Consider the following 11,533-nt stretch of genomic DNA (forward strand, 5'->3'; position numbering starts at 1 on the left):
GAAATCCTTTTATCAGCCTTATCATAGCCCCAGTTTTCAGCAACATTTTTTCATCCTTTAATTGGGATACTAGATTATACTAGACTAAATTATATAACCACAGATGCTGGTTAAAACGAAAGATGTATCACACGATGTGTGGTATTGTGTGGAAGGTGTTAGTCATGTCTAAGTGTAGAACTATGCTGTACACACTTCTGCTTGGCACTGTAGGCAGGGGGCATGCCCCATTTGTGGATTTCATCCCCTGAGTATTTCACAAGTTTAAAAAAAACATCTGGCGATTCCAAATCTTGGTCATCAACATCCATAATACAGCTATGAGTTTTTTCTGAATTTTCCAGAGGGCAACGCACGCATGCAGCACTACAGAATGGGATGAAACATCCATCTACAGTGGATAAATTGGCTTTTGTTCTACAGCATTTTAAAAAACAAACAAAAAAGTTCTCCAGATCAGAGTAGGTTTTGAACGCTCAGTAATTTCAATGTTGATAGAAATTCTGGGTTTGCTATTTTTTTTTAAAACTTTTTTTTTTTACTGCAATTCCTAAAATAAGTAATTGTTCCATTAGAAGATCATGTTAAAATAACACAAATAACTGTTTTCTATTCCTGTTTTCAAATCCTCCAAATCGCTTACTTCCTGCACAAACTGATTCTCAAACCAGTGCATTTGATCTCTTGAAAACCTGAAGTGATTTTGTTTTATGCATGCAGTGGAACAGCTGACCGCATGCCTCTTGGACACTTGGACACTAACAGTGAGAACTTGTTGCTTCAGTTTATTGTTATGGTTACTGCCTAGATGTTCACGGGAAAATTGATGTGGCATGTGACTTTTCCCAGTGGGAAAATGGTGAGAAAAGTAATCCTTTGGCTGAGATTGGAGATATTGAGAAGTGAAAGTGATGCCATTAAATTTTACTCAAAGCAGCCTACTAAGAGTGTGGTATTCATGATTAGCCAGTGGTTAAGTGTTTCAGTGGTTAGGTTTTGGTCCAGAACTCACAGAGAAGCTCCGATGTATGGCGGATGATCGAAAATGAAAAAGTGCAAGTCACATACTAGGATTATGGAAGTCCTTCCAGTGCCCAAAGTAATGCAGAGACAGAAGCAAAATTGTTTTGTGATCTTCCCAACAATAAAGGTGGAAGTGCAATAAACCTGTGAAAAGACCATGGGACAGTGGTTCCTCCACCCACACCCCAGGCAGCTGAAGTGTTCTGCATGATAAGCTTTGCAAAAGTGGCCCATCTCTATGTCAGGCAACACAAACTGCTGAATCTTAAGACACTTATCTTTAGGTTCAGATGAGTGTGCCTAATAAGAGGCATGGCAGACTACTCACATCTACCAAAGATCTCGGTACAACGTTGCACCTGTTTGGCCCTGAGCTGCAGTCAGCGCTGTCTGAGTCAGATGTACTCATGCTGTTCTCATCGGTTGTTCAAGTTCAAGTTCAAGTTTAGTTTATTCGTCACATACATAGTCATACACAGTATAACTCGCAGTGAAATGGTGGAGAGTGCTCTGTCCAAACTGAGGAAAGGAAACAGGGGTGCATAGAGAAAAATGTATATATGCAAGATAAATATATATACTCTATGTATGTACAAAATATATTAACAATGTATGTACAATATGTGTATATTATGATTATATATACAATGTACAATGTATATGGTTGGGTATATATGCACAATCTACAGAATGTACAGTGCAGGTGTAATATGGTTGGGTATATATGTACCCCATACCTAGATTCATTTTTACTGTTTTATTTATTTATTTATTGCAGTATTACATTATGTTTGGATAATTTTTGAATTAAAAATAGTATTAGTCCTATAACACTAGCAGTGAAGATTATGCTGGGGCATGTGGTGGGCTGGCTGCCACAGGCTTGCTTTCTTCTTTATGACTGAGATTTAAACTATGTGGATCACACGCATATGCCTAAAAATTACAAACACCTCATTTGAGGGAACATTGTACAATTTTTGGAAATGAGAAAAAGGGAAACCACAGCCTGATTTGAATGTTAATTTCACTACTTATTCAGTAAATATCACGGGTTTACAAAATGTTAAATATGGCATAACTCTTTGGGAAGTGTAGTGGCCATCTGTGATTTTGTTTGCAGGGGTTAACTATAACCACCTAATGCAGTGAGCTAAAGCAGACCAGCACTGACAGCAGAGTCTCCAGGCAGGACCTCCTTAGTGTATATGCTTCCTGTACAATGAGCTAGGAAATACATGCTCTGTACTGTGATTGATTAGATCAGATCAATGCTGTTAGATCTCAGGTGCTAGGCAGGGATGCCAGTTATAACAGTTACGTTATACTTGAAGGAAATTTTACAGGAGTACTTTGCCTTTCCAAAAACTATTTAAAGGTTATACAACATCTCTCTCTCTCTCTCTCTCTCTCTCTTTCTCTCTCTCTCTCTCTCTCTCTCTCTCTCTTTCTCTCTCTCTCTCTCTCTCTCTCTCTCTCTCTCTCTCTCTATATATATATATATATATATATATATATATATATAGAGAGAGAGAGAGAGAGAGAGAGAGAGAGAGAGAGAGAGAGAGAGAGAGAGAGAGAGAGAGAGAGAGAGGTTTGTATAGCCTATAACTGTTGGGACTCATGCTGAACTAAGTAGCTCCTCCCTTAGGGCTTAAAGTGATTGTGCACAGGTCTGACTCCACTCAGTGTCACTGTTCCATCTTCAGTGAAGACCCCTATCTACACTTCACAAGTAAGACAATGTTTTGTAATAAGATCTACAGTTGTTACAGAAAGTGAAGGAATGTGTATACAGAGCATATATATATATATATATATATATATATATATATATATATATATATATATATATATATATATATATATATAATTTCTTTGCTATATATATTTTGAAAATTTATTGTGAATAGTGTTACAGTGAGTTTAGAGTAATTCTTCTTTCTATGGGATTAATGTAACATCCTGGCATGTTTTTTTCTTTTAAGCAGACATGCAGCTGATTATCTTCTTGCTGAGTCTGTTCTTGCTCATCAGTAGTCTACTGTATATCAGTGAGGGAGTAGCAGCAGGCTGTGAAGACTGGACACTGCATGGAAGTAAAGATGTCTGCTGTAGAAAATGCAAACCAGGTATGCTGATCAGTAATTGTTTAGCATACAGGTCTTTTCAATTGCTTGGATTAAGAAAATACCCGGGGCCTGATTTGAACACATTGGGAACTGTTTACTATGTCTGTGGCTACATAGTGTGTTTGTTGGATACTTGGAATTCAGTGCAAAAGATAAATCAGAGGGCTTCATAGTTTGCCTTATTTGTGTTCTGACAATACCATGAACAAGTCAGAAAAAGGAGGATTCAGTCTCCAAAAGACATGGGAGTCTCTAAAGTGGCTGTACATGTATATATATGTATGTGCATTGAAATGATTTTTTTTATAGACTGTAGAATGCCTTTTACCACAATCACAACTTCACCCTGACATTTCGCAACGCTGACAGCAGCAATGTGTGTCAGTATGTGTGTCATGTCAGACATGCATTAAAGGTGATGACAACGTTTTTCTGGATCCACATTTCCTATACGGAAAAAAGCGCTGTCTAGAAACCATACAGAACAGCGTGTAACTCGAACAGAGAATGACGTGGTTTAAAAACGTACACGTCAGCACTCTACATCACACTCTACGTGATGCACGCAAAACGTGCTTCAGAACACTGTGAATTCGTATGTGGTTATATGGAACCGTTTGGTGACACTCTGCGGACCAGATCCAAGCCAGCTCTGTATGCCATGCGAGCCTAGACATTACACAACTGAGCCTATGAGTCCCTACTGCGCCATATGCACTCAGTGCACAGGTAAGCTGATATTTCGACGTATGTCCTTTAATATGACGACTCATGAGGAGCCGCTATCACTTGCTATTCCTCTAATATCTCATGCATACACCACATGCTGATACTTGCATCGGTGAGAACAGGAAGGAAGAAAGAAAAAAAATGGCAGTGTGTTTACTGTAAGCTTGTTGGTGGCACCTCTTGCAGACCCTCGGGTTGAAGTGCAAGCCTGCACTGCTAGCAGCAACTCGAAGTGTGGATGCAGACCTGGCCTGCGCTGTGGAGATAAGCAGTGTACCTTTTGTGTATATATATAGATGTAATTGAAAAAATAAAAATTTGAATAAAGATGTTTGAGATTAATTGCAATGTGGATTTGTGTGTGCTACTTGGTCAGTAAAAGTATTCACTAATTTAAAGGTTTCTAGAGTGCATGCATAAAAACAGGTCCAAGGTAATTACAGAGGAATATAAACAATTTGTTGAACGCAACTACATGCATCATGCATGCTCCCAGCATGCATCACTTGCTCACTATTATATGTCACACTATATGCTTCTCCACTATGTGTTCTCAGTTACCATAATGAACAGTGAACAACTCTATTACAAGTCATTTTCTATCCTTAGTTACAGATTTAGATTTCTGTGTGAGTTTGTGGCTGCTTTCTGTAGCTCATGTCACACTCACCCTGCTAAAGTGAGACATCACAAGCTCAACATTTGAACCATAAGACGTTTTCCCGCCTTTCTTCCTCTCTGAGTAAGAAAACAAACTGCAGATGCTGATTAAACAGCTGAAGTAGTGTACAACAATAAATAAACTTTTTTTTTTCCCCCAGGGAATGTGTAGTTTCGGTATGACATAGTCAATAAATGTTGAAAAGCCACTAAAAAGAGCACCCGTTTGTAGCGTTAGTGAATAATGGCCAATGACGTGCGCAGCGCATGCTGATGATGTCACTAAGTAGTCAGAACGCCAGTGTAGGTTGTGCTAAAGAGACAGGGTGGGAGACTGAGGGCTGTAAGAAAGTTCTCATATGACGTGCTAGTAAATAAAAAAAAAACAAAACATCCATCACAGAATTATTATGGATCATAAATTATGCTTAATAGAATTTTGTAAGGAGGCTTAAGAGCAAATTTTTAAAGAAAACAAACCATCCCTTGGTAAGGTCATGAGATGATAATCTTGGCTGGGGTTTTACCATTCTTAATGCAGCATGATTAAGATGTAACTTGAGCATCAGAGAAGTTGCGTGTAGCCCGCCCTTTTCAGTTTGATGGTGGTGAAGTTCCTTGTAGGAGGATGCAGCAGAAGAAACAACTACTAAAACATCAAAGAGAATTAGTGAACAAATATGAATTAGTGAGCCAGCTTGTTGCCTTCCTTAACATGAGAGATAGTTCTTGGTTTTAAAATCAAGCAGGATATCACAGTTATATTAGTGACTCATTGGCACTTGATCTTCCATCTAAATTCTGGTAATTACCAAAGTGAATTTTTGCACTTTTAATACCATGAAGGATGATGGCAAAACATGAGACAGCATGATAAAGAGGGGTCTGATTACACAGCTTGTTATGTAACAAATCCTGGAACTGTAAGAGTCTTTGGAACTGTTAGAAAACGTCATACAAACATTGCCTCTGATGATAAGGTATGTGCATTCACAAGGCAAGGCATCCAAAATATTCATTTGGAAACTCATGACAAACTTCTTGAACTCAGGAAAGGTTCTAGAACAATCTGTGAATTTGTTGCTGACATCACTGAACATTGTGTAAGCCTACTGTTTTGCTCTGACATACTAACACTATGTTTTGGTTTCATTTTACAAGAAGAGTTTGTCCAGTGTGTCTACTTTGTGAAGGCTTTGTAATAGCTCGACTAATTTTGAGGCCATCTCAAATGAAATAGCTTTTACGGTTTTGTTTTTTAAGCTGCTTGAAGTTTTCCATATCAGAACTACTGAATATACCATTTCAGAATAGAGAAGAGTGTGGTTATTGGTCAGACTGTACAGCTTCTCATATGGGTTTTTATGGGGTCACATTCAGGGACTATTTCTTAAAAAACTCTAAACAGACACCCTATCAGGAGCTCAAATCAGGCTCAGAAATCAAACCATAACACATGAAATCCTTTTATCAGCCTTATCATAGCCCCAGTTTTCAGCAACATTTTTTCATCCTTTAATTGGGATACTAGATTATACTAGACTAAATTATATAACCACAGATGCTGGTTAAAACGAAAGATGTATCACACGATGTGTGGTATTGTGTGGAAGGTGTTAGTCATGTCTAAGTGTAGAACTATGCTGTACACACTTCTGCTTGGCACTGTAGGCAGGGGGCATGCCCCATTTGTGGATTTCATCCCCTGAGTATTTCACAAGTTTAAAAAAAACATCTGGCGATTCCAAATCTTGGTCATCAACATCCATAATACAGCTATGAGTTTTTTCTGAATTTTCCAGAGGGCAACGCACGCATGCAGCACTACAGAATGGGATGAAACATCCATCTACAGTGGATAAATTGGCTTTTGTTCTACAGCATTTTAAAAAACAAACAAAAAAGTTCTCCAGATCAGAGTAGGTTTTGAACGCTCAGTAATTTCAATGTTGATAGAAATTCTGGGTTTGCTATTTTTTTTTAAAACTTTTTTTTTTTACTGCAATTCCTAAAATAAGTAATTGTTCCATTAGAAGATCATGTTAAAATAACACAAATAACTGTTTTCTATTCCTGTTTTCAAATCCTCCAAATCGCTTACTTCCTGCACAAACTGATTCTCAAACCAGTGCATTTGATCTCTTGAAAACCTGAAGTGATTTTGTTTTATGCATGCAGTGGAACAGCTGACCGCATGCCTCTTGGACACTTGGACACTAACAGTGAGAACTTGTTGCTTCAGTTTATTGTTATGGTTACTGCCTAGATGTTCACGGGAAAATTGATGTGGCATGTGACTTTTCCCAGTGGGAAAATGGTGAGAAAAGTAATCCTTTGGCTGAGATTGGAGATATTGAGAAGTGAAAGTGATGCCATTAAATTTTACTCAAAGCAGCCTACTAAGAGTGTGGTATTCATGATTAGCCAGTGGTTAAGTGTTTCAGTGGTTAGGTTTTGGTCCAGAACTCACAGAGAAGCTCCGATGTATGGCGGATGATCGAAAATGAAAAAGTGCAAGTCACATACTAGGATTATGGAAGTCCTTCCAGTGCCCAAAGTAATGCAGAGACAGAAGCAAAATTGTTTTGTGATCTTCCCAACAATAAAGGTGGAAGTGCAATAAACCTGTGAAAAGACCATGGGACAGTGGTTCCTCCACCCACACCCCAGGCAGCTGAAGTGTTCTGCATGATAAGCTTTGCAAAAGTGGCCCATCTCTATGTCAGGCAACACAAACTGCTGAATCTTAAGACACTTATCTTTAGGTTCAGATGAGTGTGCCTAATAAGAGGCATGGCAGACTACTCACATCTACCAAAGATCTCGGTACAACGTTGCACCTGTTTGGCCCTGAGCTGCAGTCAGCGCTGTCTGAGTCAGATGTACTCATGCTGTTCTCATCGGTTGTTCAAGTTCAAGTTCAAGTTTAGTTTATTCGTCACATACATAGTCATACACAGTATAACTCGCAGTGAAATGGTGGAGAGTGCTCTGTCCAAACTGAGGAAAGGAAACAGGGGTGCATAGAGAAAAATGTATATATGCAAGATAAATATATATACTCTATGTATGTACAAAATATATTAACAATGTATGTACAATATGTGTATATTATGATTATATATACAATGTACAATGTATATGGTTGGGTATATATGCACAATCTACAGAATGTACAGTGCAGGTGTAATATGGTTGGGTATATATGTACCCCATACCTAGATTCATTTTTACTGTTTTATTTATTTATTTATTGCAGTATTACATTATGTTTGGATAATTTTTGAATTAAAAATAGTATTAGTCCTATAACACTAGCAGTGAAGATTATGCTGGGGCATGTGGTGGGCTGGCTGCCACAGGCTTGCTTTCTTCTTTGTGACTGAGATTTAAACTATGTGGATCACACACATATGCCTAAAAATTACAAACACCTCATTTGAGGGAACATTGTACAATTTTTGGAAATGAGAAAAAGGGAAACCACAGCCTGATTTGAATGTTAATTTCACTACTTATTCAGTAAATATCACGGGTTTACAAAATGTTAAATATGGCATAACTCTTTGGGAAGTGTAGTGGCCATCTGTGATTTTGTTTGCAGGGGTTAACTATAACCACCTAATGCAGTGAGCTAAAGCAGACCAGCACTGACAGCAGAGTCTCCAGGCAGGACCTCCTTAGTGTATATGCTTCCTGTACAATGAGCTAGGAAATACATGCTCTGTACTGTGATTGATTAGATCAGATCAATGCTGTTAGATCTCAGGTGCTAGGCAGGGATGCCAGTTATAACAGTAATGTTATACTTGAAGGAAATTTTACAGGAGTACTTTGCCTTTCCAAAAACTATTTAAAGGTTATACAACATCTCTCTCTCTCTCTCTCTCTCTCTCTCTCTCTCTCTCTCTCTCTCTATATATATATATATATATATATATATATATATATATATATATATATATAGAGAGAGAGAGAGAGAGAGAGAGAGAGAGAGAGAGAGAGAGAGAGAGAGAGAGGTTTGTATAGCCTATAACTGTTGTGACTCATGCTGAACTAAGTAGCTCCTCCCTTAGGGCTTAAAGTGCTTGTGCACAGGTCTGACTCCACTCAGTGTCACTGTTCCATCTTCAGTGAAGACCCCTATCTACACTTCACAAGTAAGACAATGTTTTGTAATTTGACATGTTTAATGAGAATAAGATCTACAGTTGTTACAGAAAGTGAAGGAATGTGTATACAGAGCATATATATATATATATATATATATATATATATATATATATATATATATATATATATATATATATATATATATATATATATATATATATATATATATATATATATATATATAATTTCTTTGCTATATATATTTTGAAAATTTATTGTGAATAGTGTTACAGTGAGTTTAGAGTAATTCTTCTTTCTATGGGATTAATGTAACATCCTGGCATGTTTTTTTCTTTTAAGCAGACATGCAGCTGATTATCTTCTTGCTGAGTCTGTTCTTGCTCATCAGTAGTCTACTGTATATCAGTGAGGGAGTAGCAGCAGGCTGTGAAGACTGGACACTGCATGGAAGTAAAGATGTCTGCTGTAGAAAATGCAAACCAGGTATGCTGATCAGTAATTGTTTAGCATACAGGTCTTTTCAATTGCTTGGATTAAGAAAATACCCGGGGCCTGATTTGAACACATTGGGAACTGTTTACTATGTTTGTGGCTACATAGTGTGTTTGTTGGATACTTGGAATTCAGTGCAAAAGATAAATCAGAGGGCTTCATAGTTTGCCTTATTTGTGTTCTGACAATACCATGAACAAGTCAGAAAAAGGAGGATTCAGTCTCCAAAAGACATGGGAGTCTCTAAAGTGGCTGTACATGTATATATATGTATGTGCATTGAAATGATTTTTTTTATAGACTGTAGAATGCCTTTTACCACAATCACAACTTCACCCTGACATTTCGCAACGCTGACAGCAGCAATGTGTGTCAGTATGTGTGTCATGTCAGACATGCATTAAAGGTGATGACAACGTTTTTCTGGATCCACATTTCCTATACGGAAAAAAGCGCTGTCTAGAAACCATACAGAACAGCGTGTAACTCGAACAGAGAATGACGTGGTTTAAAAACGTACACGTCAGCACTCTACATCACACTCTACGTGATGCACGCAAAACGTGCTTCAGAACACTGTGAATTCGTATGTGGTTATAGGGAACCGTTTGGTGACACTCTGCGGACCAGATCCAAGCCAGTTCTGTATGCCATGCGAGCCTAGACATTACACAACTGAGCCTATGAGTCCCTACTGCACCATATGCACTCAGTGCACAGGTAAGCTGATATTTCGACGTATGTCCTTTAATATGACGACTCATGAGGAGCCGCTATCACTTGCTATTCCTCTAATATCTCATGCATACACCACATGCTGATACTTGCATCGGTGAGAACAGGAAGGAAGAAAGAAAAAAAATGGCAGTGTGTTTACTGTAAGCTTGTTGGTGGCACCTCTTGCAGACCCTCAGGTTGAAGTGCAAGCCTGCACTGCTAGCAGCGACACGAAGTGTGGATGCAGACCTGGCCTGCGCTGTGGAGATAAGCAGTGTACCTTTTGTGTGGATGAATGTAAGATAGGCGAAGAACCAACACCTCAACGTAAGAATCCTCCCCAAGCAAAGACTCCTCTTATGTATGACACGACACGACACACACACACACACACCCACACCCCTAGGATATGTAAACAAGACTTTTGAGGGAATTTCCAAAATTTCTCATACTGAAGTGGCTTTTGTCTAGCAACTCTGATTTAAAAAATTTTTTTTTTTACCTTGCTTAAAAATGAAACATATCAATGTCATTCTCATATCCACATAGGTGTCTGCAGAAAATGCCCAGAGGGAAAATTCAATGACCAGATCCACAGTGCGTGTAAACCTTGGAGAAAAAGGTAGACCTACATTAAAACGTATTGTATGATGATTCAAAACAGATTTTTATGTCTTTGATTTGGCTTAGTTGGTTGGTTGTTATTCATATAATCCTCTGTCTTCAGTTGTCCTGAAGGACAGACACTTGAGGCCAGTGGTAATGCGTCCAGTGACAACAGATGCAAGAGTGTGCCACAGCCCTCCGCTTCCACGCACAGAAATCGTATGTCAAAGAAATGATCCAGAACAATTTCAACATTGTCGCATACAGTGCTTGTTTCAAAATGCACGAGTGCAGCCATACAGCCAGTTCAACAGTGCTCTGTTTTTCGTATATTGCAGAAATAAGTACAGTCTCAACTTTGCATGTGAGGATACCGCATAAAGGTAAGAGCTAATGGGATTATAATTAAAGTGAGGTGTAATATCAGAATGTCTTCAATACACAGACCCAGCACGCTTACTAATCTACATACTAAATGTCTATCCTTCCCAGATGAATCTACCTGGCTGCAGGTTATAGGAGTCATTTTTGGATTTTCAGGTGTCTTCAGTTTATTCCTGTGTCTTATGTATCTAAGACAAAAAGCCAAGGAAGAGACAAAGGAACCAATTGCAGAGACCTTTCCACAAGGTAGAACGTATTCCCCTACTTTATAGCTGCATGCACACGGTCTCTACCCGCTCTTAAAATTGTTATTACCCCATGTACACGTACATGCGTTTCAACATCCTCTGAGGTTCAGCGCCCTGCCCCTAATGGCAGGGTGTCGACTGAATTCCGTTCCTCTTGTCTGTTGTCAGGAGAACTCACCATCATGATGGTGGAACGGGATGAAACCTGCAGCTACCACCAGCCGGAGCAGGAGCAGGGAGGCAGCTCTGAGTCTATCAGCACGCAGGACTCGGACAGCAAACTCATAGTGTGATCTCCCTAGCCGCCTTCATTTTTGCATCATGATGAACTCATGGACCATTTACTCCTGGCACTGGAAGCTGTCTCCATGACACACACTATCTATTGCACTTGAGGATGGGAGGACC

At 38.8% G+C, this 11,533-nt stretch overlaps 1 protein-coding gene and 1 long non-coding RNA gene across 2 annotated transcripts; both read left to right on the forward strand.

The window, feature by feature from the left end:
- The first annotated feature begins 2,601 nt into the window (after positions 1–2,601).
- Positions 2,602–4,206, forward strand: LOC118240713. Its single transcript, XR_004775594.1, has 3 exons — positions 2,602–2,758; positions 3,015–3,884; positions 4,071–4,206. It is a non-coding gene; the product is annotated as an uncharacterized LOC118240713 (long non-coding RNA).
- Positions 4,207–8,650: 4,444 nt separating this feature from the next.
- tnfrsf9a (tumor necrosis factor receptor superfamily, member 9a) lies at positions 8,651–11,471 on the forward strand. The gene is made up of 9 exons (XM_035522646.1): positions 8,651–8,704; positions 9,021–9,161; positions 9,771–9,986; positions 10,077–10,214; positions 10,437–10,509; positions 10,615–10,712; positions 10,832–10,876; positions 10,986–11,123; positions 11,294–11,471. The coding sequence occupies exons 2-9, from the start codon at positions 9,023–9,025 to the stop codon at positions 11,416–11,418; spliced, it is 972 nt and encodes a 323-aa protein (XP_035378539.1). The 5' UTR covers positions 8,651–8,704; positions 9,021–9,022; the 3' UTR covers positions 11,419–11,471.
- Positions 11,472–11,533: the final 62 nt, after the last annotated feature.

The sequence above is a fragment of the Electrophorus electricus genome, chromosome 24 (assembly GCF_013358815.1).
Source record: "Electrophorus electricus isolate fEleEle1 chromosome 24, fEleEle1.pri, whole genome shotgun sequence".
NCBI classification, from domain to species: domain Eukaryota; kingdom Metazoa; phylum Chordata; class Actinopteri; order Gymnotiformes; family Gymnotidae; genus Electrophorus; species Electrophorus electricus.